The following is a 27,962-nucleotide window of genomic DNA, read 5'->3' on the forward strand; positions in this document are numbered from 1 at the left end:
GACAGTGATGAAGATGCACTGAAATTAGTATATCAGGAAGGCTTACTGACTACTGGAGAGACCAAACTGGCCTACAAGAAAGACCAAATGAAGAACAGAATAGAGGCATGGGAAGACAAAGCACTACATGGCCAGTACATTAAAAAATAGCTGGGAAAGCAGATAATAACAAGACCTGGCAATGGCTAAGAGCAGGAAAGTTGAAGAAAGAGACAGAGGGACTAATTCTGGCTGCACAAGACCAAGCCTTAAGGACAAATGCATATAAAGTCAAAATTGAGAAGACGGCAACAGATAGTAAGTGCCGCCTATGCAAAGAAACTGAAGAAACAGTAGACCACCTGGTAAACTGCTGCAAGAAGATCACAAAGACTGACTACAAGCAGCGGCATGACAAAGTAGCAACAATGGTGCATTGGAAGATCTGCAAGAAATATAATTTGCCTGTAAGCAAGAACTGGTGGGATCATAAAATAGAGAAAGTCATAGAAAATGATAAAGTTAAACTGCTCTGGGACTTCAGAATTCAAACAGACAAGCACCTGCAACATAACACCCCGGACTTAACAATTGTCGATAAGAAAGACAAAAAAGTCTGGATAGTGGACGTGGCAGTGCCTGGAGATAGCAGAATAGACGAGAAAGAACTGGAGAAGATAACAAAATACAAAGACATAGAAATAGAAAGACTGTGGCAAAAGCAAGCAAGGGTAGTACGAATAATAATAGGCGCCTTGGGTGCAATCCCAAAACAACTGGCGCACCACTTGAACACCATTGGCATTGACAAATTTGCCATTAGTCAATTGCAAAAGGTGACCTTACTAGGAACCGCCTCCATCCTGCGACGATATCTGTAATAACATCAAGCATCCACATCTGCCCATCCCAGGTCCTTGGTAAGGACTCGATAGGTAGACAAAATGCCAAATCCACTCTGAACATCTGGCTGACTGTGCGATGATGATCATCATCATCATCATCATCATCATCATCAACAACAACAACAACAACAACAACAATAATAATAATAAATAATAATAATAATAATAATAAAGTTGGAAGGGACCTTGGAGGTCATTGAGTCTAACCCCCTGCTCAGGCAGGAAACCCTACACCATTTTGGACAAATGGCTGTCCAGTCTCTTCTTAAAAACTTCCAGTGTTGGACCATTCACCACTTCTGGAGGCAGGTTGTTCCACTGGTTAATTGTTCTAACTGTCAGGAAGTTTCTCCTTAGTTCTAGGTTGCTTCTCTCCTTGATTAGTTTCCATCCGTTGCTTCTTGTCCTGCCTTCAGGCACTTTGGAGAATAGCTTGACTCCCTCTTCTTTGTGGCAGCCCCTGAGATATTGGAACACAGCTATCATGTCCCCCCTTCGTCCTTCTCTTCGTTAAACTAGACATACCCAATTCCAACAACCGTTCCTTATATGTTTTAGCCTCCAGTCCCCTAATCATCTTTGTTGCTCTTCTCTGTACTCTTTCTAGAGTCTCAACATCTTTTTTACATCGTGGTGACCAAAACTGGATGCAGTATTCCAAGTGTGGCCAAGGCATTGTAAAGTGGTATTAATACTTCACGTGATCTTGATTCTATCCCTCTATTAATGCAGTCCAGCACTGTGTTGGCTTTTTTGGCAGCTGCAGCAAAATTTTTCAAAGTCACTGTATTTTCTTTGACTTAATTCTGCAATAAATTGGACGCCTCCAAAATTCCCAAATATTTGTAATCTTCTGGTGCCTATTCTTAAAAAATCTTCATTGTTAAGCGTATTCTATCATCTTCAACAATTTTATCTGCTTTTATGGCTATGGTTGCATGTTGGTACAATATTGTATTCTATATCTTTACAGAAGTCTATTGTGTTTTTAATAAGGAATCTACGGTAGTTCAGCCTTTGTTCTTCCAAGAAATTTTAAATCATCCATATTAAGTAAATGTAAAATTTTCCTCGATTTTTGGCAAATGTATATCCACAGTTTGTCTTGTTCAAAATTGTTTTCAGTGAGACCATTGAGAGTGTAAACAGTAATGGTGACAATGTTGGAAAATTCCACATTTGATTTTGATTTCTAACCCATTAGCTATCAGCTTTGTTCACTAAAACTTTATTGAAGTATTCATATACCAGTCTATCTTCCATTGAGGACCTATATACTGTACGAGTCAGAAAGGCTGAGAAAATATCTACAGATCCCTCAGTTCCTGGACATAAACTGTTGAAACACTTCCCCTCAAGACGCTGCTATAGGGCAGGACTTTTCAACCCGTGTACACAGGTGGTACTTCAGCACCTGGCTTGAAAAGCATTGTAAAAAAAAATATTAAAAAAAGTATAAAAGTGGATGAGCTGAAGCAGCGGTAGCGCCAGAGACGCCTAGGGGAGAGTCAGTTGGAGCTGCGGTTTTGCTGGATCGGCATGCATAGCTCCAGCTGATCGGCGCTTCCAGCGCACCTGGAAGAGAAAAGGAGGAGTAGGGAGAGAGGAGAGGATATAAAAGGAGGAGGAGGGAGGAGAGAAGAGGATATAAAAGAAGGAGGAGGGGGGAGAAAAGAGAGGATATAAAAGTAAAACCAGTACTTTTTTCCTTTTTTTTGTTTGCGGTTTGTAACATTTTATTAGATTATAGAATAAAATACAAAAATACAAAAGCAAATAGGAAACAGTGGGGAGGAAAAAGGGAAAGAAAAGTGAGGGGGAGAAGGGAAAAAAAGGCATTGACTTACAACTTCCTCTGTTGCAGTAGAGTGAAGCATTAACATCGAAACTTCAACTTTTTACTTTTCCATAATAGTATAAACTAGCCATTCCTGTAACAACAAATCAATCTAATCAGTAAAACCCAAAATCCCCCCCCCTTTTTTTAGTCATCAAGTTTTGACACCTTGCTAAGCACTGGTGGTACTTGAATATTATCATGTCCTAAAAGTGGTATAATCTGTGAAAAGGTTGAAAAGCCCTTCTATAGAGTATTGTATAGAGCCCCCACCCTGTGGAACGAACTCCCCCCAGAGATCCGGATTATTCCGGATCTCCCCTCCTTCCACCGTGCCCTCAAGACATGGCTTTTCCATCAAGCGGGATTGGCCTAGGGGGGGATTTTATAGGGATTTTAAAGGGATTTTATAATTTTAAATCTAATACAGGTCATTTAATATATATTTTAATTTGGCTTTTAGATATTTATTGTATTATACTGTTTTTATTTACCTGTAAGCCGCCCTGAGTCCCTCGGGAGAAGGGCGGGGTATAAATGGGAATAATAAATAAATAAATAAATAAATTGTTGACAAAACAGCTAGGCACAAAGACAGTTTTTACCCCATGCCATCACTCTGCAAAACACCTAATTCCCACAGCACTGTCTTAAGCCTAAGGATATTTGCCCATGTAGTAGGACTGTATTGCTGTTATCCTTGTCATCTTTCCTATTACCTTCTGTTATTGGTATCTTATGATTTATCACTTTGTTGTTTGCATCTTATGATTTATGATTGTATCTTATGATTTATCACTTTTTTGTTTGTATGTACACTGTGCACAATTATTAGGCAAGTGAGTATTTTGACCATATCATTTTTATGCGCATTTTCTACTTCCAAGCTGTATAAACTTGAACGCTTAGTGCATAGGTGTCAAACTTGCCACATCACACGTCGTGTCGTGACATATTGCAACATTTTTCCCATTGCTGGCAATGGGGTGGGCGCGGTTTCAGCATGACGCATCCGGCCTCTGGGCCGGCAGTTTGACACCCCTGGCTTAATGGATATAAGCATATCAGGTAATGTGTATTTGTGTAATGAGGGAGGGTGTGGCTTAAGGAGATCCACATCCTATATCAAGGTGTGCATAATTATTAGGCAGCTTCTTTTCCTCAGCAAAATGGACCAAAAAAGAGATTTAACTGACTCAAAAAATTGTAAAATGTCTTTCAGAGGGATGCAGCACTCTTGAAATTAGAATAGAATAGAACAGAACAGAACTGGAAGGGAGCTTGAAGGTCTTCTAGTCCAGCCCCCCATTCAAGCAGGAGTACCTATACCATCTGAGACAAGTGACTGTTCAGTCTCTTCTTAAAAACCTCCAGTGATGGAGCTCCCACGATTTCTGAAAGCAAGCTATTCCACTGGTTAATTGTCCTCACTGTTAGAAACTTTTTCCTTAATTCCATGTTGCTTCTCTCTTTGATCAGTTTCCAACCATTGTTTCTTGTCCTGCCCTCTGGTGCTTTGGGGAATAATATGACCCCCTCTTCTTTGTGGCAGCCCCTCAGATACTGGAATATTGCTATCATGTCACCTCTTTCTCCATCATGATGATTGTAGCATCCACCGATGGGTAATCTTAGCCTTCCTGCTCAGTTGAGACCAAGTCAGAACTTTAGCCATGCCTCCCCTGGGCGGCTCCTTCCCAGTTCTTGACTTGGTCTCAGCTCAGTGGGACGCAATTTATTTGGCTCCTCAGCTAGGCTATTTCTTTAATTGAATTTGGTTAGGGGTTAGAGATTTAAATTGTTTATTGGTTCCAAATTTCGAGTGGATTAATTGGCTTCAAAATTAATTCAATTTACAGTAGGTCAGGAGCAATTTTGGTGCCTTTGAGCTCCTGTAGGTCTGCAGGCCTGTAGGTCTACAGACGCTTTGTGGGCTGTTTTTTCAGCCGCGCCGGATCGCTAAGGGGATTAGCCTCCGATCAGCTGCTTAGTGCTGAAACGGAGGCTCGAGTTTGTCGGAGGTTCCTGAGAGCGCGATTCTGCTGGTGGGCCTCGTTTCACCAACCTCGTGGCCACGAGGTAGCTGCCGGTGAGGACGATCCGGATCGCAGCGGAGGCTGCGCGCCTGAACCGCAAGTTGCCTGATTGTTGCAGAAGGGGAGAAAGGGCTGTTTTCAACCAAATCCCTTCACAAACTTGAGCAGTCCGGAGGGATTGCCTTATTTGGGGGAAAGATTGTTGGCGAACGCCATTTTGGAGGACGGAGAGTCTCACGGCCGCCATTTTGTTTTCGAACTGTTAGGGCGTGGCCGCCATTTCAGACCTTGTTTCTGGCTTTATCTCTCCCTCATCGAATATCTGGCTAGGGAAAAGGAATTATTTGACTCTCCTGGGACAGCCCCAGGGTATTCCTTTCAAACTTCCCTTGGTTTCTTGCTATACTTACTATAGAGGTCTTTAACTTGTTCCCCTTGGGAATTGCAGTGATTAGCAAGGGTGTGTGTGTGCATATTATCTTACCTTGCATTTAATCACCATATCCATCACAATTCCTATTGTTCTCTTTGTCTGGGAGAGAGTATTTCAAGTCCACCTATTCATATAGGTCGCAGCACTGTGCCTGCAGGGCCTGCACAGGCAGTTCTAGAGTACTGTCTGGCTGTTTGTCATCATGGTTCATCAGGGTGCGGGAGCTTCCCTCTCTGATAACCAGGTCTGCGTGTTATTTCCCCCTTTCCTGGGTATCTCCTTCCGGAATATCCAGTGAACGATGGCAGACAGTGCTACTCCTCAGTCATCGCAGGGCTCTGCAGTCCCCCCCCACTCAAAAAAAGCGCAGATCTTCTGAATTGTCAGCGAGCGGAAAGAAAAAGGCCAAAACAAAAAACATAGAGCCCTCCAAAGCTGCTGAGCGAGAGGCCTCGAGGAGACGTCAGGCACTGGAGAAGGAATTCTCCAGAGTTCAAAGACTCAGGTCCAGCGAGGTTGAAGTGGTTTCCCCCGCTTCACTGGATCCTTCCCCTTTTGGGTCTCAACTTGCGCCTTCTCAAGAAGCCCCCAGGGCTTGGTCTCCTCAGGGGGAAACTGAACAAGCTGGTTCCTCTCTTCCTCTCCCTCCCTTCCTCCTCCATCCTTTTCTTCTATTGCACAACAAGCTTCTGAAACTGGGTACACTTCCACTACCAGTGGCATTGGTTTTTCAGGCCAACAGGAGGAATGGTCAGAGCAATTCCAAACGTTTATGCAACATGCCTTTGACCAGTTCATGGCCTCTTCACTGGGCCAGAGATTCCCACAGGTAACACCTTATCCTCCCACTGCCTTGCCTCAAACAGGGCGTGTCCTGTTGGCTGGAGCTGGTGAATCTGAGACTTCCTCTCAGTTAGGGGAGGAGGAATCCGTGGACCTGGAAACGGCAGACATTCCCCTGTCAGAAGATGAGGAGGCTGCACCGGATCCGGTCCCGACTTCGGGCCTGTTTGATCCTTCCCTGTTCAAGTCCTTGCTTATGAAAGCTTGTGCTACGGCCAAATTGGCGGAGGAACAGGAGCCCAAACCTTCTACCTCCACTGCACAAGAGTCTAATCCCCTGTTTGCAGAACAGATAGTGGAAGAGAGACAAATTGCTTGTCCAAATGTCTTCCGCACCACTGTGGAAAAACAGTGGTCATCCCTGGCCATTTACCTTCTCCAAGTAGCATGGAAAAGAAACTCTTTAATGTTTCCTCCTCCTTTGCTTCCCTTTTAGAGGTGCCTACTGTTGATACCCCTCTCATATCGTTGTTTTCTACATCCACGATTCCGGGGGATATGGCTGAAGCCCTGAAGGCGGAGGAAAAGAGGTTTGAGTTTTCTCTCCGCAGAGCTCACCAGGCATCAGCTGGGGCGATAAGGGCGGCTACATCTTCGTCCTTTTTCGCGAGGGCGTCCATTATGTGGCTTCGCGAATTGCAGGCCCTGATTCCCCCTGATCAGGTGCGCGCACACCAGACAGTAGGTAAGCTGCTTGCTGCCTCAGAATACAAGGCTGACGCATCTCTACATTCTGCTAGATACTCCGCCAGGTCTATTGCGGCCACTGTTTCGTCCCGCAGGTTACTGTGGTGTAAGCAGTGGAGGGCGGATTTGAAATCTAAATGGCGCTTGTCAACTGACAAGTATAGTGGTTCTAAGCTGTTTGGTCCCATTCTTGATCCATACCTTATAGAGGGCAAGGATAAGCGTAAAATTCTTGCTCACCCCTCTAAGCGGCCGGACAAAAGGCCTCAGCAGGAATTCCGCAGGCAGGCGTTTCGTCCTGGAGGTTCATGGGAGTGGAGGCAGCCCTTTCGGTCTGGTCAGTCCTGGGATTGGACCAGAAGTTCTAGGCCCTTTTTTCCCAGGCAGGACAGACAGCAGGAACGTCAGAGTCAGGCATCCAGGGGTCAATTCCAATCAAAGTGTTCCTTTTGTGGGTCAGGGGGCTGTCCTTACAGGCAGTCCAAGTGACGCCAGTGGGGACCCTCCTATAGGCGGTCACTTAGCGCTTGGGACGCCACCACAAACGACACTTGGGTGAGGGAAACTGTCAAGTACGGTCTCCCAGTTATTAGGAAAGATGGTTTCCTGTCTGGGTATTGTTCCATGGGCCAGGCTCCATTCCAGGAGGCTCCAGTGGTTCCTCCTTCCCTTCCAGAAGCGGAACGTGAGTGCTTCCACAAGGAGGGTGAGAGTTCCGCATCACACACTGTTGTCCCTCGCGTGGTGGATCTCCTCAGCAATAGACAAAGGTTCCCTATTCAAGGAGCCTACAAGGCTCACACTGACTACGGACGCCAGCCTGTTCGGCTGGGGTGCCCACCTGCAAACACACATGGCACAGGGTCAATGGTCCCAGCTGGATTTATCACACAACATCAATTGGTTAGAACTCAGGGCAATACATCTGGCCCTCCGTCACTTCTCCCTCGTAGTGGGTAGACACGTGCTAATATTGACGGACAACGTGGCAGCGAAGGCCCATGTCAACAGGCAGGGAGGGACCCGGTCATGGTCTCTCATGTTGGAGGCCTTGGACCTGGGTCTGTGGGCGGAGTCCACAGAACAGTGCAGAACATATTTTAGGGGTGGTGAATCGGCAAGCCGATTCGCTGAGCAGGGTTACGGTCGACCATTCGGAGTGGCGCCTCAATCCGGTTCTGTTCGAGGACATCTCGGCCAGGTTCGGAGAGCCGCTGGTGGATCTGTTTGCCTCTCTGACAAATTCCCAGCTACCAAGGTTTTTCACAAGGTTCCCCTCGCCGGGGGCGGAGGGGACAGACGCTCTCCGCAGTCCGTGGCCCAGAGGTCTCCTTCACGCATTCCCTCCTTTACCGCTGATACCGGCAACAATCCGCAAGCTTCTTCAAGAGCAGGCAGAAATACTCTTAGTGGTCCCATATTGGCCGAGGCGGCCGTGGTTTGCCAACCTTGTGGATTTGTCACTCTCCCCTCCGTGGAGGATCCCATCGGATCGCATATCGCTTTCTCAGGGGAAGCTGCTTCATCCAGACCCCCAGCGGCTCCAATTAGCCGTTTGGCACTTGAGCGGGAGAGTTTAACCAGGCAGACCTATTCGCCGGTGGTCATCTTGATGATACAGGCTTCGAGATGACCCTCTACTAATAGGATTTACGATGCCACGTGGAGGAACTTCTCCACGTGGTGTGAAAAGCAGAATCTTCGTCCATTGACAGTGACCATCCCTCATGTCTTGGACTACCTCTTAGAAGGTCTCAATAAAGGTCTCTCACATAGTACCATCCGTAGACAGATTGCAGCCCTGTCTACCGTCCTCGCGTGCGACAACTTGATTCCCTTGTCACAGCATCCTACAGTCATGGCCTTTTTGAAAGGGGCGGTCCACTCTGCACCTCCTAGGGTACACCGTTTTCCCTCCTGGGACTTACCTCTGGTGTTACAGGCCATCACAGGACCGCCGTTTGAGCCCATCCGGTCTTGCTCGCTTAGATTCCTTTAACTGAAGGTTGCCTTTCTGGTGGCCATCACTTCGGATAGGTGCATTTCAGAGCTGGCCGCGTTGTCGGTCAGGAGTGACTTGTGTTTGTTTTTGGAGGACAGAGTGGTCCTTCGTTTGGACCCCTCTTTCATTCCGAAGGTGAATACCTGGTTCCACAGATCCCAGGATTTAATTCTTCCAGACTTCTGTCCCTCCCCGTCTCATCGTCTAGAGAGGTGTTGGCACACCTTGGATGTGCGCAGGGCTCTGCATTGCTATATTAAGAGGACGGTGAGCTTCCGTAAATCGGAGGCTCTGTTTGTGTCCTTTCAGCCCTCTTCAATGGGACAGAAGGTGTCATTTTCCATCGTTGGGAGATGGATTTGGGCATGCATTGCTCATGCCTATGCGTCACAGTCTCTGGCGGTTCCCGCACACATTACCGCGCATTCCACACGTAGCGCGGCCACGTCAGCAGCTTGGTCTACCCAAGCTTCCGTGGAGGAAATCTGTAGGGCAGCGACCTGGTCTTCCCCCTCCTCCTTCATTAAACACTACAAGCTTGATAAGTTCACTGCGGCGGACGCCTCTTTTGGTAGGAGGGTTATGCAACAGGTAGTTTCTTCTAGTGGTATACATGCCTAGATTCCCTCCCTAGGGGACATGTGGCTTTGGTATGTCCCATCGGTGGATGCTACAATCATCATGATGGAGAAGAAGGCGTCTTACCTGAACGCCTTTTCTCAGCATGATGATGTAGCATCCACACCCGCCCTTTTGCAACTATCTAGGCAGGTGTAGTTCATGGGGAGCCGCTGCGTCACGTTTTGTCAGGAATGCTTCGCCTCGTCAAAAACTGGGAAGAAGCCGCCCAGGGGAGGCGTGGCTAAAGTTCTGACTTGGTCTCAACTGAGCAGGAAGGCTAAGATTACCCATCGGTGGATGCTACATCATCATGCTGAGAAAAGGCGTTCAGGTAAGACAACGCCTTCTTTTCTTCTTTTCTTTAGACTAGCCCAGGGGTAGGCAACCTTGGCTCTTTTATGACTCGTGGACTTCAACTCCCAGAATTCCTAAACAAGCCATGCTGGCTCAGGAATTCTGGGAGTTGAAGTCCACGAGTCATAAAAGAGCCAAGGTTGCCTACCCCTGGGCTAGCCAAACCCAAGTCCTGCAGCCGTTCTTCATATATTTTAGTCTTCAGGCCCTTGATCATCTTAGTTGCTCTTCTCTGAACTCTGAAATTGCTAAGATATTGGGCCCTGATCACAGAAGCATCAAACTTTTTGTTATAGTCAACAGGGTCGCAAGAAATATGTTGAGAAAAACAACACATATTAACTGCCAAAGATTTGAGAAGAATTAAATGTGAAACTAGCAGGAACCCATTATCCTCCAGTGCTGTCATATTCCAGAACTGCAACCCACTTGGAGTGCACAGAAGTATAAGGTGTTCAATGCTCAGAGACATGGCCAAGGTATGAAAGGCTGAAACCTGACCACCACTGAACAAGACACATGAGTTGAAACGGTAAGACTGGGCCAAGAAACAGCTGAAGACAGATTTTTCAAAGGTTTTATGGAATGATGTAAAAGAAATAAATTTGATGCTCCATTGTTTATCTGCTGCCCGATTGCTAATAGCCCAAAATTGGAAGAGCCCAATTCTGCCTACGATGGGAGACTGGAGATTGAAAGTTTCGTATCTTGCTGAAATGGCAAAGATTTTGGCTTACTTGAAGAACCACTCGAATGAACAATTTTTATCAATATGGAGAAGATGGATTGTTTATATTCAAAAGAAACATAGAGTGGTAGAATATAATTTAGGTTTTTAGATTTTTTTAAGTTTGTTTATTTCTATCCTTTCTTGTAGATTAAGATATTATGTGGAGTTAGAGATATTAGTATTTGTTTACTTTTATATGAATATTATCCTGGGATTAGNTGCCGGCCAAGAACTTTTACTCAGAGAACACAGAAACAAAAAACAATACACACAGTTTGAAATTCAATCCACAGCAAACTACTTCGCCAGAGATTTAGCTTTGTCCGTCACAGAGTCCAAATGGCCACCACCTCCCTTTTATAGCCTGTGGGGTGTGGTCCAGTGACTCAGCTTAATCTCTGGCACGCCTCCTTTTCTGGTGCGCACGCTTGTCGCGCCTACGCTGGCGTGGATCCAGCCACAACGTATCTTCATCACTATCCGAAACACCTGGCTCCTGGCCAATCTCAGAAACACCTGGCTCCTGGTCAATCTCTTCTCCGTCGGGAGACACCTGAGGCATTGCCAGAGAGGAGGGTCCTGGAGAGGGAGGCCTGGCCATCTCCTTCATGTTCGGAGCCTTCTTCCTCCGATAAGAGGGGCTCACAAGACGGAGCCACAACATGAGGTGAGAATGACTCTTGACAGACTAGATGGATGGTCTTGTGGCTGGATCAGTAATGGGCACAGACCAAGGTGGAGGTGGGATAATGGTATGGGCTGGTATTATTAAAGATGAGCTAGTGGACCTTTTTGGGTTGAAGATGGATTCAAAATCAACTCCCAAACCTCTTGCCAGTTTTTAGAAGACGCTTCAAGCAGTGGGACGAGAAAAAAACTGGATCTTTCAAGAAGACCATGATTTTTATGCAAGACAATGCTCCATCGCATGCATTGAAGTACTCCACTGTGTGGCTAGCCAGTAAAGGCCTTAAAGTTGAAAGAATAATGACATGGCCCCCTTCCTCACCTGACCTAAACCCTGTTGAGAACTTGTGGGTCCTGTGGTTGCTGCTGCACAAAACATTGATAGTCAGCGGATCAAGAAACTGGTAGACTCCATAAACGGAAGGCTTATGACTGTTATTGAAAAGAAGGGTGGCTATATTGCTCAGTGATATTTTTTTTTAAAATGTTCGAAATGTTTATTTGTACATTTTAAGTTGTTTGTTTATAATTTTCATTTTAACAGATGCAAATAAATGAGCGAGATGGGCAAATTTTCATTTTTCATTTAGTTGCATAATAATTCTGCACTAATAGTTGCCCAATAATTGTGCACACGTGGATATTCTCCCAAGAAAGCCAAAACCTCACTTTTACTTTCTTGAATATTCAGGTTTGAGGCTTATTAACATTTTGGATTGACTGAGAGCCACTGTAGTTGTTCAATAAGAAAATTAATCCTCCAAAATACAACTTGCCTAATAATTGTGTACAGTGTACACTGAGATCTTATGCACCAGAGATAAATTCTACCTAGTGTGTCTAATCACACTTGGCCAATAAAGAAATTCTATTCTATTCTATTCTATTCTATTCCATCCCATCCCATCCCATCCCATCCCATCTCATCCCATCCCATCCCATCATTTTGTCAAACATCCTTCATTCCTTTCAAATTTTTGCAACACCCTTTTTATTTTACAGGAAGTAAATAATTTATTTTCAAATAAGTAGATTTGATTTGTAATTATGCCTGTAAGAGACTTTATATATTGTAAACAGTTATGTGTCTGTAGTTTCTATGCTCATTTTCCTTCTCTTTTTCTGAGAAATGGGAATGTCTTTCCAATTGTTAGTCAGTTTTCATTTTCTACTACTTCCAAAATCCTATTCATCGGTATGCCAACCTCAAGTGTGGATTTGTCAGTGATTTTAGCCAGAATCCATGGAGCTCATCTGGTCCAGGAGCATTCCAGTTTTTTGCCTTCTCTGATTCCTTTCATACTATTTCCTCAGCTATCCTAATCTCTTCCATACTAAGTATTTTTAGTGGGTTTTCAGCTTGATTGATCCATTTTGCATTCCCAGTGTGACTCCTGTTATTTTCCCACAAACCTTTTCCAAAGTTTTAGTGTCTCTAAAGCTTTGTCAAGCTTTTCATTATTTGTGGTCGGTCCTTTCTCTTTTTCGATGGATTTGTAGAATTGGTGCTGATTTGCTCTAAACTGCAAATTCTACTGGAATTGAATTATTTGATTGTCATATCACTTGATTTTTCCTGTAATAGCCATGATTATTCTTTTAAACAAATTTTATTAATTTTTCCAATTTTAACGACCAAATAATTAGGAAGCAGCGTGGTGATAGGGTAATCAATAATCTGATAACAGAATAATACATAGATATCTCAGTTTACATCAATAAAGGTTCCCTCTCTGTTTCCCTTAGGTATTATATCACATTCATATTAGTACATTTCTAGCTAAAGTTCAATCAATCTATACATTTATCAATAACATTTTAGTTATACATATCCAAGTCCTGTTTTTAGGTTTTATTTAATTCCAATTATCATATTCCAATTTAGCCTTTTATAACCAATATTTATAATTCAGATAGATTTAATTTCCCTCATTTCATTATAAACTAATTCTCGTGACTAAAATACAAATATTATTCCAAAATTTAAATTCTTTCTTTATTCACCAATATATTCTTTTTCTCATCCTAATAACTCCTCATATACTAATAACATATCTTTCATTATCACAAATCCATTTTCCTATAACCATTAAAGCTATAATCTAACAAATTATTTTAATTTCCATTATAAATCTGAATCCTAAATATTAAATCAATCAATATCTCTAAGATCAGTCAAAATCTCTTAAAGAAAAGCTGCTTAACCCTCAATTGAATTTTTAAATCCCATTTTTAAATCTAACTCTGACTTTCTTTTTATGCCAGGCAGGTTTCCATACCAGTGCCCTTAAATCCTCCAATGTATCTATCTCCCTTCATTCCCACACATATTGTTTGAATCAAGGGAGAACATCCAGTTATCAATTTTTCAACGAAACTGGCCCCTTTGTAGTTATTAGGTTGTTGCCCTAATAGTTCAAATCTCCATATTTGGTTTAGAATGTTTGTCATCAATTCAGTCTAGTCTTCTTCTTTCTGTGTGAAGCAAAGAGTCATATCCGGTGTTGTAGTTGTTGTTTGGTCATCCAAGTTATCTAAGTTCTCAATATGATATGTCTGTAGATCAGTTCCTGTTGCTTTTGGAGTTATAGATGTTTTAGCTGATTGTTTGTCAAAGTTCTCCTTAAGTTATACATGCTGTTGAGTAGAATCCTCTTTGATGTTAAGTTGTTCCTCTTCTATTGTTTTTTGGCTTGCAAATTGAACAGTTGGGGTCTGGGGTTCAATCTGTAGTTTTGTGAAAACATCTTCGGCTTTCACTCGAGATTTTATTAGCTTGGTGGCTTCAAGGATTTTTTGAAGTATAAGTTTATAATTAAGTTGTGGGTAGATTCCCTCCGTTTCCATGGTGATTAGCGATAATCTTTTAGTGGAGGCTATGTTTAGTAAAGATCAGCCAGTGTCAACCTCCATGCTTTCTAAAGTTATTTTCACCACCCAGCTATTTCCAAATCTTATCTTTTTTGATGGTATGAAGGGCAAATTAAGAAAGTCAGCAGGCCTCACAATTGAGGGGGGAAAAGAAAGAGAACAAAAAAAATTCAATTGCTGTGCCAGTTTTCGCCACAAGATCTCCCCCTTCGACCACAAAATCTTTTCCCAGATGCCAGTTAGTCTTTTATTTGATTAAAAAAGCGAAAAAAGAGGATGTTTTTCAAAGTTAATAGTCAAGAGAAATAATACGTCTCAATAGTTAAATCTTTTAAAATCCCAAAAGTATCCGAATATCAAAAATCCAGTTATTTAGTTATTAAAATTACTTATTCTTTTCTTTCCTTCAACATTTAAATTCCCAAGAATAGAAACGCTGCTGCATTGAAAGTAGGGAAGAGGTTTGAAAAGGCTTTCACAGGAAAGTAATTAGGGTAACAGAGGAAAGGAAGGGTCTCACCCGAATCCTCCATGATGCTTTGTTGTGCTTAGATGTAAATTTGGCTTTCGGCTGGTGCGACTTAATGAGCGGTCATGTTAATGGCCGCTCTTTTCTTTGGTCCTGAGGAGCTACCTCGGATCAAACGGAGGGGCTACCGCCCCTCCGTGATCTAGCGAGGGTCCTCCCCAATGGTGGTCGACCCGCCAGGGTCTCCCAAAGAAGGGAAACCGGACGACGGGGAGAGCAATCTCTCCACTTGTCTGCTGGTGCCGCGATCCGGAACCGTAAGCTGTAATAGCCATGACTATTATGGTTCACAGTTACTACGGTGATAAAAAAAATAACTACAACCAGTCCTCACATTTATGACCTTCACAGATCTGAAAGCAAAAGAAAGCTGAAGTTAAGTCCATAAGAATATTCGTGGTCTTATTGTTGTGGCTCTGTCTTGTGAGCCCCTCTTATCGGAGAAAGAAGGCTCCGAACATGAAGGAGAGGAGATGGCCAGGCCTCCCTCTCCAGGACCCTCCTCTTTGGCAATGCCTCAGGTGTCTCCCGACGGAGAAGAGATTGACCAGGAGCCAGGTGGTTCTGAGATTGGCCAGGAGCCAGGTGTTTCTGAGATTGGCCTGATGTGTTTCGGATAGTGATGAAGATACGTTGTGGCTGGATCCACGCCAGCATAGGCGCGACAAGCATGCACAGCAGAAAAGGAGACGTGCCAGAGATTAAGCTGAGTCACTGGACCACACCCCACAGGCTATAAAAGGGAGGTGGTGGCCATTTGGACTCTGTGACGGACAAAGCTAAATCTCTGCCGAAGTAGTTTGCTGTGGACTTAATTTCTAACTGTGTGTATTGTTTTTTGTTCTCTGAGTAAAAGTCTTGGCAGGCAGCTACGGAGCTGCTGCCAAGTTTTCTTATCTGTGGCGTGGAGTGTGGAGAAGTTATTTAACCCTCGGCTGGCTGTTTGGGTGGGTGTGTCAGACGGGGACAGAACATCTTGTCCGTCACCTGAACATAATCCATCGTTAACCCACGATGGACCAACAGCTGCAGCAGCAGGTACAGCAGCTGATAGATGCCAATCAGCTCCTACAGCAGCAAGTGGCCCAGTTAAATGCTCAACTGGCTTTGGGAAATGCTCCTGCAGCTCTTCCCCCCCCTCATCCTCCTCCCCATTCGAGATGCCCAGTGAACGTGCCAGAGAGATTTTCTGGGCAGACGAAGCTGTTCCCGGCCTTCATGGGACAATGCCAACTCTTTATGGCGATGAGGCCAGAGGATTTTCCGGATGATCGGGCTTGGGTGGCATTCGTGATTAGCTTCCTTTCTGGCTCTGCCGCCCGATGGGCCACGCCCCTGTTGTTGCAAAACAGCCCATTACTCTTGGACTAGCAGGGCTTTTTGCAACACCTGCGGGTGATGTACGAGGACCCCCTGTGCGTTCAGACGGCAGCAAGGCACATCAAGGACCTCCGCCAAGGAAATCGCGCCCTGCAGGACTATATCGCTGAGTTCCGACTTCTAGGCCAGGACTCGGCTTGGAATGAAGCGGCGCTGATGGATGCCTTCTAGGACAGCCTCTCAGACGATCTGCAGGACGAACTGGTTCGGGTGGAGGTGCCTCAGACCCTCGACGCCCTGGTGATCCAATGCCTGTGCATCGACGCCCGCCTTCAACGGCGACAGCCTCATCGGCCCCTTCCGGAACCACCAACAGCTTCGGCACCCCCGTGTTTTGCACTGACAGTACCCCGGACCACCCCACGCTTTGTGACAACGGCTGAGGAGCCCATGGAGCTCGGAGCAGCTAGACCTCAACTGACGGCCCAAGAGCGGATGCGGAGACGCCAAGGGGGATTGTGCCTCTATTGTGGCGAGGCTGGACATTTTGCCGCCTCGTGTCCCAGGAAGCGGAGTGGGGTGCTTAAGCCTGTTCCGGAATCTCGGCGTGACCACCCGGGAAACGGGCCAGGCCTGGCCTAGGGGAAACCCTGGGCCAGGCACGTAACCATGCCCCACCGGAGTCGGCGACTGTGGACTGTGAGCCCCCTCGGCACCTGATTCTGGACACCCGGGTGTTGTTGGCCAATCGGTCGGAGGGGCTTCAGGCACATGCGCTGGTGGACTCCGGGGCCACGACGAACTTCATGGACCAGGCCTTTGTGGCCCTTTTTAAGGTTCCCTTGGTTCCGGTGGACCCTCCGTTGAGGGTTGAGACTATCGATGGGCGGAAACTCGTGGCAGGGCCCATCAAATTTGCTATCCAGCCCTTGCGCCTCGCCATTGGGAACCACGAGGAGGCGATCCAGTTCTATGTGACGGTGGACCTTCATTTTCCATTGGTCCTGGGGATGGCCTGGCTTCGGGCCCACGATCCTCAGGTGGCATGGTCGAGAAACACCATCTCGTTCCCGAGCCTGCAGTGTACTGACCATCTCTGCCACACCTGTGCCGGCCAGGACGTCTCCATCCCGGCCGTCTCCTTGCCTCCTGAGCTGACGCCCTTCGCCAATGTGTTCAGCGAAAAGGAGGTGGACCGATTACCCCCGCATTGACCCTACGACTGCCCGGTGGACCTGCTGCCCAATGCGCCACTGCCCGCGGGCCGCTTGTATTCCATGTCGGAGCCCGAATTGGACGCCCTACGGGACTTTCTGGACAAGAACCTGGCCCGAGGGTTCATCCGGCCTTCGTCCTCCCCGCTCTCGGCCCCGGTCCTCTTTGTGAAGAAGAAGACGGGGGACTTATGCCTGTGCTGTGAGTACCGGCGCTTGAATGCCATGACAGTGCAGAATCGCTACCCCCTGCCGCTCATCCCGGAGCTGATGGAGAGGTTGCGGGAGGCCTCGATCTTTACCAAGCTCGATCTCCGAGGGGCCTACAATCTGGTGCACGTGAGAGAGGGGGACGAGTGGAAGACGGCGTTTGGCACCCGATACGGCCACTTCGAGTACACCATCATGCCGTTCGGGTTGACCAACGCCCCCGCGGTCTTCCAGCACCTGATCAATGACGTGTTTCGGGACATGTTGGACCGGTTCATGGTGATCTACCTGGATGATATTTTGATCTATTCCCAGACCCAGGAGAGCCACCTCCAGCATTTCCGCCAGGTCCTGCAGCGCCTGTGGGAGAACCAACTCTATGCGAAGTTGGAGAAATGTTACTTCTTCCAGACTTCCATAGAGTTCCTCGGGCACATCATCACCCCCGAGGGCATCGCGATGGACCCGCGCAAGGTGGAGGCCTTGCGCAGTTGGGAACCCCCACATCGGGTGAAAGATGTCCAGCGTCTGTTGGGGTTCGCCAAATATTACCGGACCTTCATCCCGGCCTTCGCCACTTTGACCTTGCCGCTGACCCAACTCCTTCGGAAGAAGGTCCCGTTCCAGTGGGGGCCCCCGCAGCAGCAGGCCTTCGAGGTCCTCAAGCAGGCCTTCATCACGGAGCCGGTCCTGAGGCATCCCAATCCACACCGTCCAATGCGTCCAATGTGGCGATTGGAGCGGTACTGCTACAGGCCCCGGTGGATGACGGCACTCTTTTTCCCTGCGCTTATTACTCCCGGAAACTCAATCCTTCCGAGCGCAACTACACCATCTGGGAAAAGGAGTTGCTGGCTATCAAGGCCGCGTTCGAGGCTTGGCGGCATCACCTTGAGGGGGCCCGACACCAGGTGGAGGTGCGGACGGACCATCGGAACCTTGAGCATCTCACCACGGCCAGGAAGTTGAACCAGCGGCAGATCCGGTGGTCATTGTTTTTCGCCCGGTTCAACTTCCACGTCGTGTATATTCCGAGCAACCTCAACCAGAGGGCGGACGCGCTATCCCGCAAGCTGGAATACTTCTGCCCCAAGGACTCCCTTCCCCCACGGACTGTGCTGCCAGCAGAATCCTTGGCCGCGGTCCAGTAACCGGTAGACTTGCGGGCTCGGGTGCTGGAAGCGCAGCGCCGTGATGACTGGTCACAGCAACGGAAAGCGGAAGTCGGCCCAGCGTCCCCCTGGACCTTGGAGGAAGGCTTGCTTAAACACCGGGGCCGGCTGTACATGCCTACGAGTCCGCTCCGAGCCCTCGTCATGAACCAGTGCCATGACAACCCCGCGGCGGGGCATTTTAGCCTCTTTAAGACCTTGCACTTGATGACACGGACTTTTTGGTTGCCTCGGGTACGGCATGACGTGCACGTGTACGTGACGTCCTGTGCGACATGCCGACAGGCTAAACCCGCATCCGGCCCATTGCCGGGACTCCTCCAGCCGCTGCCGACACCGGAGAGACCGTGGGGTGCCATCTCCATGGACTTCCTAACAGGTCTACCACTTTCCGCCACGTTCACGACCGTCCTTGTGGTGGTGGACATGCTCACCAAGATGGCCCATTTCATCCCGTGCCGTGGACTGCCATCGTCCCGCACCACGGCCCGTCTGTTCCTGCAGCACATCTTTCGCCTCCATGGCCTGCCAGACAGGGTGGTGTCGGACCGCGGAGCCCAGTTCACGGCCCACTTCTGGAAAAGCCTAATGGCTGCGCTGGAGGTGCATGTGTGCCTGTCATCGTCGCACCATCCAGAGATTGACGGGGGCACGGAGAAGGTCATCGGCATCCTGGAGCAGTACCTCTGCTGTTTCGTCAACCAGTGGCAGGACAACTGGGCCGAGTACCTTCCCCTGGCGGAGTTCGCCTTCAACAACTCCCAACACACCTCCACCCAGATGACCCCGTTCCATGCCGCCGGCTACCATCCACGGCTTTTCCCGTTGTCCATCTCGGATTCCCCTGTTCCCGAGACCCAGGACTTCCTCTCGGAGCTGCAGGCGGAGCAGCAACTGGTGAGGCGGCAGCTGATCCGGGCGAAAGAGGACTATAAACGGGTCGCCGACCGCTCCCGACGGGCAACGCCACCGCTGGCAGTCGGAGATCGGGTGTGGCTGTCCACGAAACACCTCCCAACGGACCGGCCGGTGAAGAAACTGGACCATTGTTTTATCGGTCCCTTCCCCGTCGAGGCAGTCATCAGCCTGGTGGCCTACCGGTTGACCCTACCACGCTCCATGCGGATCCACCCCGTTTTCCATCGGTCCCTCCTGGTCCCTGAGGCCCCAGCGAGCCATCTGCGATGCCTGACGACGCCTGCCCCCCCAGCCGCAGCCGATGAGGAAGACACCTCGACGTACGAGGTGGACCGTATCCGGGACTCCCGTTGGCTGATGGGGCGCTTCCAATACCTCATCGCCTGGAAGGGATATGGCCCCGAGGATTTCAGCTGGGTGGACGCTTCTTCCGTTCAGGCCCCTGACCTGGTACAGGCCTTTCACAATCGGTTCCCATCCCGACCACATCCTGACCGGCAGACCCGGGGGAAGGGCCCTGCGGTGGGGGATAGTGTTGTGGCTCCATCTTGTGAGCCCCTCTTATCGGAGGAAGAAGGCTCCGAACATGAAGGAGAGGAGATGGCCAGGCCTCCCTCTCCAGGACCCTCCTCTTTGGCAATGCCTCAGGTGTCTCCTGACGGAGAAGAGATTGACCAGGAGCCAGGTGGTTCTGAGATTGGCCAGGAGCCAGGTGTTTCGGATAGTGATGAAGATACGTTGTGGCTGGATCCACGCCAGCGTAGGTGTGACAAGCGTGCGCAGCAGAAAAGGAGACATGCCAGAGATTAAGCTGAGTCACTTTTTTAGTTATCAACAACTGAGTTGCTGATCCCAATTGTGGTAGCTAACTAAGAACTATTGCTAGTTATTTTCTATTCTGTTTTTGGAACATAAGAGATTGGTAGAGAAGCCTCTTTAATAGAATGTGTTCCCTGATCTAAATCATTTGGCAGGATTAAGGTGTTGCTTCAAATCATAACTTAATCTAAAATCTGAATTTTAAAAAACCCTGGTTTGTAGCAGCTTCATAGCAGGTGGAGTTGCTGGGCACAGATGCAAAACATCCAGGATCTTGGATACTGTATAACATCTATCCTTGTTCCGTGGTCTTACTGACTTTGTTTGTGGTCAGCCTTGTACCTTGATATAGTCTTAACCAGCAGCTGGAACTGACTCTGTTTATGTGTAGAATTTATTTAGGATAGCTTTGGCTGTTGAGGATGATATAAAGTGAGTTTGGCAAAATCTTTATGTGAATTTCAGAGTAGCTGTATAATTCTCTAGATTTTTCTACACATATTTTTATAGGCATCTACTCTGTGATAGTTAAAAATTAGAATGCATTTTTGTATTTATCAGATTTGATTTAACTTAGATATTTTAAATTTTTGCTAAAGAAGACAAAATGTACTTGGAGTTTTTTTTGGTTCTGTTCAATTGTATCCGATTCTTAGAGACTGACTGAAAAAGTCCTTGCAATTTTCTTGGCAAGGTTTTTCAGAAATGGTTTATCTTTGCCTCCTTCCTAGGGCTGAGAGGAAATGGCTGGCCCAAGCTCACTCAGCTGGCTTCATGGCCTGACTCATGGGCTTCCTTAACTACTACACCAAACAGGAGGAGTAAATTGCCTCTGTCCTTAATTATGGTATAAAGGCAGAAGGATGTTGTGAACAGTATGATTTTGGAACCCAGACTTGGGAGTTCAACAAATGTTACTGAGGAATTCTGATTTCTATAAAATCAGACTGAACCTTGCAGGAGTAAATGCAAGGGTCATTTAAAAAAAAGAATAATGAAAAGTATACCAAGCGGAGGGCTAGAGGGTTTGCTTGCCTGCTTTCCATTTTCCAGTACCTCTAACATGAATTTTGCATAGTTGAAATAAAATCTAATACTGAAGATCACATGAACAATGTGGCAGGATAAGGTGGAAGAACATTTCTGCATTCATTTTGTGGTTAAAACTCAACCATTCCTCTCCTGGTCTTTGGGACAGCTTCATGCTGGGTCTTCTCTTAGGTAAGCCAACCACTTAATAGAGACTTAGAAACTCCTTGGGACACTTTGTGGATCCTTTAATGTGGAATTAATTGCTCTTGAAAACACTACAAAGGATTCTGAACCATCAGGAAAACATTCACAAAATTTCAAACTATAGTTACTTGCAGTAGAAGTGAAGGTGATATAGTTCTCTAATTTGAAAAAACAGGTTTTCTCACTAAAATATTAGTGCTTAGTTAGCTCTTCATATATGTCTCTAAAATTAATAGACTATTAACTTTCAGCTTCAAAGGCTTAAGAAGTTTGTACAATTGAGGCTAGCAATCTCTAAATGACATGAGTAAAAGTAAAAAAAACCTCTAAAATAGAAACAGGTCACAAAAACAGAAGCCAGCTGCCATCTCATCCTATTAGACCACGGGTGTCAACTTACCGCGTCACGTGACGTGTTGTGAGGTATCATGACTTTTTTTGTATTTCTGGAAACGGGGGTGGGCACAGCCTCCTCATGGTGCAACCAGCCTGCGGGCCGGCAGTTTGACACCCCTGTATTAGACTAACAGAAAGGGATCTGCCAGTTGAAGAAGAAGAAACCCAAGCAAGTGCTAATAGTGCTCTTTCTGCAGGGAAGCTAATTTATTTAGTAATCAATGACTTCATCTGTATCAAATGTGCTCTTTATTTTGTGTAATTTTATATTTCAGCGATAGACGCCTGCTGCAACCAGCCCAGGTGTGTGATATTTTCAAGGGGGTAATACTTGTAATTTGCTACTTCATGATGCACTATGTTGACTATTCCATGATGTACCATCTGATAAGAGGACAGTCTGTAATTAAACTCTACATCATCTATAATATGCTTGAGGTAAGTAAGTAATGACTAAAACTATTATGGAACCACCCAGTCTTCCTTAACATATCAAAGCTTTGTTGTAATTCTTTTTTCACCGTGTTAGGAATACAAGTAGTCCTCACATAACAGTGGTAATTGGAACCAAGAACTCCATTGCTAAGCAGTGCAGTCTTATGTAACCACACTTACTCATGACAGCATTTCTGGCAGTCCTATTTGCCAGCAGTAGGTGAATTACACATGTAGCAGCATTCTCCAGTCATGTGATCCCATTTGCAACCCTGCTGACTTCCCCATTAACTTTGTGGGAAACAATCACATGATCGCAGGATGCTACGACCATCATAATTGCAAACCAATTGCGAAGCACCAAATCATGGTCACTCAGCAATCACTGGACTGGTCACAACTTCAAGAACCAGCCATAAGTTTTCTCATTCAGTAGCATTGTAACTTCAAATGGCTGTTGAACAAATGGTTATTAACCAAGGACTACCTATACAATAATTATTTAAATTATTATATTTTAGTTATAGCTTTAGTTATAATTATATATAATTTTAGTTATATCAAGGGAAGAATAATTTGTAATACAGTATTTAGGAATCATGTGAATAAGTTGTTAAGAACTACTTTAAAAGCACACAAACGTTTAGCCAAAGATTGTACAATTTTGGGTGCTCTTTCCCTGTGAATAGTATCTGGAAGAAAACTGCTTCTTAATTTTTCAGTTTTACAAAGAATTTAAAATTTTGGCAATAATAATAGGAAGAATCATATTTACCCTTTTTGTGAACATTTAGAGGGTTATCAGTGCATAGCTGTTGCAAAATAGATGATTCTGACAGTGACCCAATTCAGGGTCAAACGGTGAGTTGAAATGAACTTGTAAGGATTGCCTCAACTAGATCTCCCAAGAAAACAGAACTCTTGAAACAGGCATTGTCTCAAAAGGAACTTTTTATTGAGAGATAGTGATAGCAAAAGAGCAAAGCAAGGTCTGAGATTTGGCACGTAAAGGGTTACATCAAAAAGACAGTTCACAACTCCTCTCCCCAGTGTCCAACCATCCGGTTGAAATCCATCCAATCCACAGGTGCCACCATGTTATGAGAAGCTGAAGTTTCAGCGGGCTTCTCAAGGTCTCTCTTGGTTTCGTTTCCCAACGGTCCCAGGCTCCGTTGTCTGGAGATAAGGCAGATGTTTTCAGGTCGCGTTCCTCTCACCCGAAGGGAGGCCTCTCACACAGAGCAGAGCAAAGCAAAGCAAAGCAGATAATAGTTCCCCAAGAAATCATCCCCCTCCCAACAGTATGGCAGGCCCTGAAAATGGATACCTAGGCAAAGCAGGGAAGGATAAGGAAATGGATGAGGTAGCTGTATAAATAGAATGCAGAAGCAAGCAAATATAATTGAGAGGTCCTGATATACGCCCCCCCCAATAGAAAGAAAATCCACCTGTAGAACAAAATAGAAAAAAAACACAACCACTAGTCAGGTTTGTCTGGATACTTTTTGTGGAAATGTTTGAGCAATTTAGGAGCTGTAACATGTTTCTTATAAACCCATTCATTTTGCGATGCTGGTAAATATTTCCAAGCTACTGTGTGGGCCCATGATGCTTACGGGAATCTAAAATGTCTTTTAATTTCAAAATGCTGTTCACCCTCTTCCATGATAGGTGGAGGGATAGGAGAAGCAACGGGTCGCAACCTAGAAACGACCTCAGGTTTCAACAGACTGCAATGGAATACAGGGTGGATTTGTCTCAAACTCTTAGGGAGCTCCAATTCCATTGTAACAGGGTTAATTATGTGCTTGATAGGAAAGGGGCCCATGTACTTTGGACCCAGTTTCTTAGATGGCTGTAGTGGCTATAAGAACGTAGTAGAGAGATAAACTCTATCCCCTACATAGGAAGACTTAGGCTCCATTCTCTTTTTATCAGCCTGCGCCTTATAGGCTTTTCTGGCTTCATCCAAAGCTTTTCTAACAACTGGTCAGATGTTCTGCAATTGATGAATCCAATCCTCAAGGGACGGGATGGCAGGTTCGTTAGCAGGCAATTCAGGCATGGGGATGAAATTTTAATCATTTGCCACCTGGAAAGGTGTAAACCCAGTACTGGAATGGACTGCATTGTTATAAGCCAGCCACCTCAGCAAACGGTAGTAGATCAGTCCAATTATCTTGCTGATTATTAATGATACAGTGGAGGTACTGTTCTAGAACTGAGTTCATTCGCTCTGTCCCCCCATTCGTTTGCGGATGATGACTAGATGACAGTCCCTGGACAGAACCCAAAAAATCCAAAAAGGCTTTCCAAAATTTAGAACCCCCCTATCCGAGACAATGCATTTTGGAGCACCATGGAGATGGTAGATATCATGTAAAAACAGTCTTTTGTGGTTGGGATCTTCTGGCAAGGGATGAAATGGGCTTGTTTGGAGAACAGATCAGTGATAACCCAAATGACAGTGTTTCCTGCGCTTTCAGATAATTCCACAATAAAATCCATGGGATATCTCTCTCCAGGGTGCTGAAGGGCTCGCTTCCGGTTGTAGGAGGCCAGGCATTTTTCCCTGTCTCCACTTGGCGGCAGCACAAATGGGGCAACTGTCCACATAACATTCCATGTCCTTCTTTAAAGAGGGTGACCAGAATTGTCTCTTGAGCAAATGGATAGTCTTCACAAACACAAAATGTCCAGCTAACTTTGAATCATGGCAGTCCTGCATGATTTTCAGTCTTAGTTTTGCAGGGACATACAACTTTCTTCTAACCCAGGCTAAGCCCTCCTGCAAGGAGCAGAGATTTTTATGATTGAGGAACCATTCATCCCCTTCCAAGCCTTTTTGAAATCCCCCAGCAGTTCATTATCCAGCGGAGGAGCCCTTTTAGCTTGTGCCCTCATGGTGGCTGGAGCTGCTAGTTGCTGCAGGGAGAGTAAAGGTTTAACTACCTCTGACTTCACACTGTTATATTGAGGCATTCTCAACAAAGCATCTGCCAGGAAGTTTTTTCCTCCTGGTAGGTAGTGTATGGAGAAGTTAAATTGGTGGAAATGTTTCAGAGATAGCCTTCTGGGGTTTTTTAAAGCTTCCAGGTTCTTGTGATCAGTCCAGACTTAGAAAGGGATTTTATTCCCTTCTAAAAAATGTCTCCAGGTTAAGAGGGCCCACCTCACTGCATAAGCTTCCTTCTCCCAAGCAGACCAACACTGCTCAGTCTAAGATAATTTTTGGAGGTGTAAGTGCAGGGTTGCAGATGACTCTGTTGGTTCTTTTGTAATATCACCACCCCCACTGCCACATCGCTGGTGTTGGCCTGAATGATGAAGGGTTTTCCCAGGTCTGGGTGTTTCAGCCAATTCCTTGGAGAAAAGTCTCTTTAGGTTTCTCAAAAGCGACATTCTGCTGTCTACTTTAGGGACTGGCTAGGCTTCGGCTTTCCCCCTCCCTTAGTTTTTAGCAAGTTTGTGATAGGGACTGCAATCTGCGCAAAGGAGCAAATAAACTGTTGCTAAAAATTGGCAAACCCCAGGAAGCTCTGCAGTTGCTTTCTGGTACGGGGAGGCCTCCACTCCATGACCGCCTGTACTTTTTCTGGATCCATTTCCACGCTCTCATAAGAAATGCGATAGCCCAGGTAGTCAATTCTATCCTTGTGAATCTCGCATTTCTTGAGTTTGGCATACAGTTTAGCGGCGCGGAGCTTTTTTAGGACCGCTCTAACCAATTTCACATGCTCAGCTTTGGTTTCGGTGTAGATCAAGATGTTGTCCAAGTACACCAAAATCCCTTTATATAGGTGCTCAGGGAGGACCTCATTAATCAGCTGCATAAATACTGCGTGGGCTCCCTGAATTGGAAGCAACCTAGAACAGGACTTTCTCCATCAGGATGACTGAAGAATCCACCAATGGGTTATTTCAGTCCTCCTGCCCAATCAGACTAAGTTGTCAAGTTGTCACGCCCCCTCTTTGTCTGGGACTTCCCAGTTTCATCTTAGTCTTTCGCCCATGACGACGTGAAACTTGACTCTCAGTGTGTTTAAATAGCAGGTCAGACTAGATATTCTTACTCCATTGGTGGATTCTTCTTCTGAAAGTTGGGGGAATTAAGGGTGATTATTCCCTTCCCTGGGAGACCTGAGTCCTTTTTTCCCTTTCCATTCAGGGCTAGTAATATTCCCCTCCAGGATAGGGGGTGGTGGTTTCCTTTCCCCTGAATTCAGCAGCATTGCTCCCAAACCTTTGCTAACTGAATGGGGGGGAATTTCCCTTCGTTGCAGTCACAGGGGAATTGAGTTTCTCTCTTCCCCCGGCAAGCTCTTGTGCTTTTGAGCTGGTGACTGCCATTTGGAGGCCACGTGGCTTCTGTAACCGGGACCGGTTACTGATAACTATAGCGGCCGCCATTTTGAATCCGCGGAGATTCAATTTTCGTCGAGGTTTCTCCGGCCGCAGCACAGCTCAGCTAACAGTTTGGAGCAAACGACGGGGGGAATATTGCTTGTCTCCCTGCTGCCGTTCGAAAAGACGAAGGTTCGCTTTTCAGCGGTGAGCCGTTTTTTTGCGCCTAACAGCTGTTAGGCGCAACTGGTCTAATTGAGTTCTAAAAAGCCTCGAGTTGTTTTGTCTATTTGTTTTGGGTACCTTCTGACTGCCTCAGGCCTCATTCTCTTATCCCTCTCTCCCCCCTTCCCACCGGAGCTCAGGGCGTCCGCCATTTTGAGGCACTTTCAGTAGGGAAACGCCCATTATCACCATTAGATTAGGACGCCATTTTGTAAGCTTACAATTTCACCAGTCAGGCTTTGCTCTGCACAGTTTAACTGTTATTATTACATATATTTCTATCTATACTCTTGCAAATTTCATGAGGACAGAGTGGTCCTTCGGCTGGACCCATTTGTTCCCAAAATAAACACAGTTTTTCATAGAGCGCAAGAAGTCGTTTTGCCAGACTTCTGTCCTCGTCCGTCACATGAAATAGAACGACAGTGGCACTCTCTAGATGTGAGGAGGGCATTACGCTGTTACATCAAGCGCACGGCACCTTTCCGTAAATCGGAAGCCCTGTTTGTTTCCTTTCAGCCTTCCTCAATGGGCCAAAAAGTGTCAGCTTCCACCATTGGTCGGTGGATCAGGGCCTGTATCGCAGGTGCGTACGGCTCACTTGCCTTGCCTGTTCCTGCTCATGTGACGGCTCACTCTACCCGCAGTGCTGCCACAACGACGGCGTGGGCGACCCAAGCGTCAATTGAAGACATCTGCCGGGCGGCAACTTGGTCTTCGCCTTCGCCCTTCATTAGGCATTATCGCCTGGATAAATTTGCGTCGGCCGAGGCCGCATTTGGTAGACGTATATTGCAACAAGTAGTCACACCATCAGGGGGTCCGGCCCCAACTAACACCCACCCGTAGGGACTTCGGAAGCTTTGGTACGTCCCATTGGTGGATTCTTCAGTCATCCTGATGGAGAAGGAACGTTGGCTTACCTGAACGTCCTTTCTCATCAGGATGATGAAGAATCCACGCCCTCCCATTTAGTGGTTAGTTAGGGCTGAGTTGGGCCTGTGCTTCTTGTGTGTTTTTTTTTCTGGATACCTGTTTGAGAGCCTTCACGTCACACTGTTGTCATTGGCTACGCCGTCGATGAAACTGGGAAGTCCCAGACAAAGAGGGGGCGTGACAACTTGACAACTTAGTCTGATTGGGCAGGAGGACTGAAATA

General features: G+C 46.4%; 1 protein-coding gene across 1 annotated transcript in view; it reads left to right on the plus strand.

The window, feature by feature from the left end:
• Positions 1-27,962, plus strand: part of TAPT1 (transmembrane anterior posterior transformation 1) — a 113,379-nt gene that overhangs the window by 42,503 nt on the left and 42,914 nt on the right. The window contains exon 4 of the mRNA XM_015818816.2: positions 22,075-22,237. Within this exon, the coding sequence (XP_015674302.2) occupies positions 22,075-22,237 (163 nt within the window). The remainder of the gene's footprint in view (positions 1-22,074; positions 22,238-27,962) is intronic.

This window comes from Protobothrops mucrosquamatus, unplaced genomic scaffold (genome assembly GCF_001527695.2).
Source record: "Protobothrops mucrosquamatus isolate PMUCROS unplaced genomic scaffold, P.Mucros_1.0 scaffold796, whole genome shotgun sequence".
Classification (NCBI taxonomy): Eukaryota; Metazoa; Chordata; class Lepidosauria; order Squamata; family Viperidae; genus Protobothrops; species Protobothrops mucrosquamatus.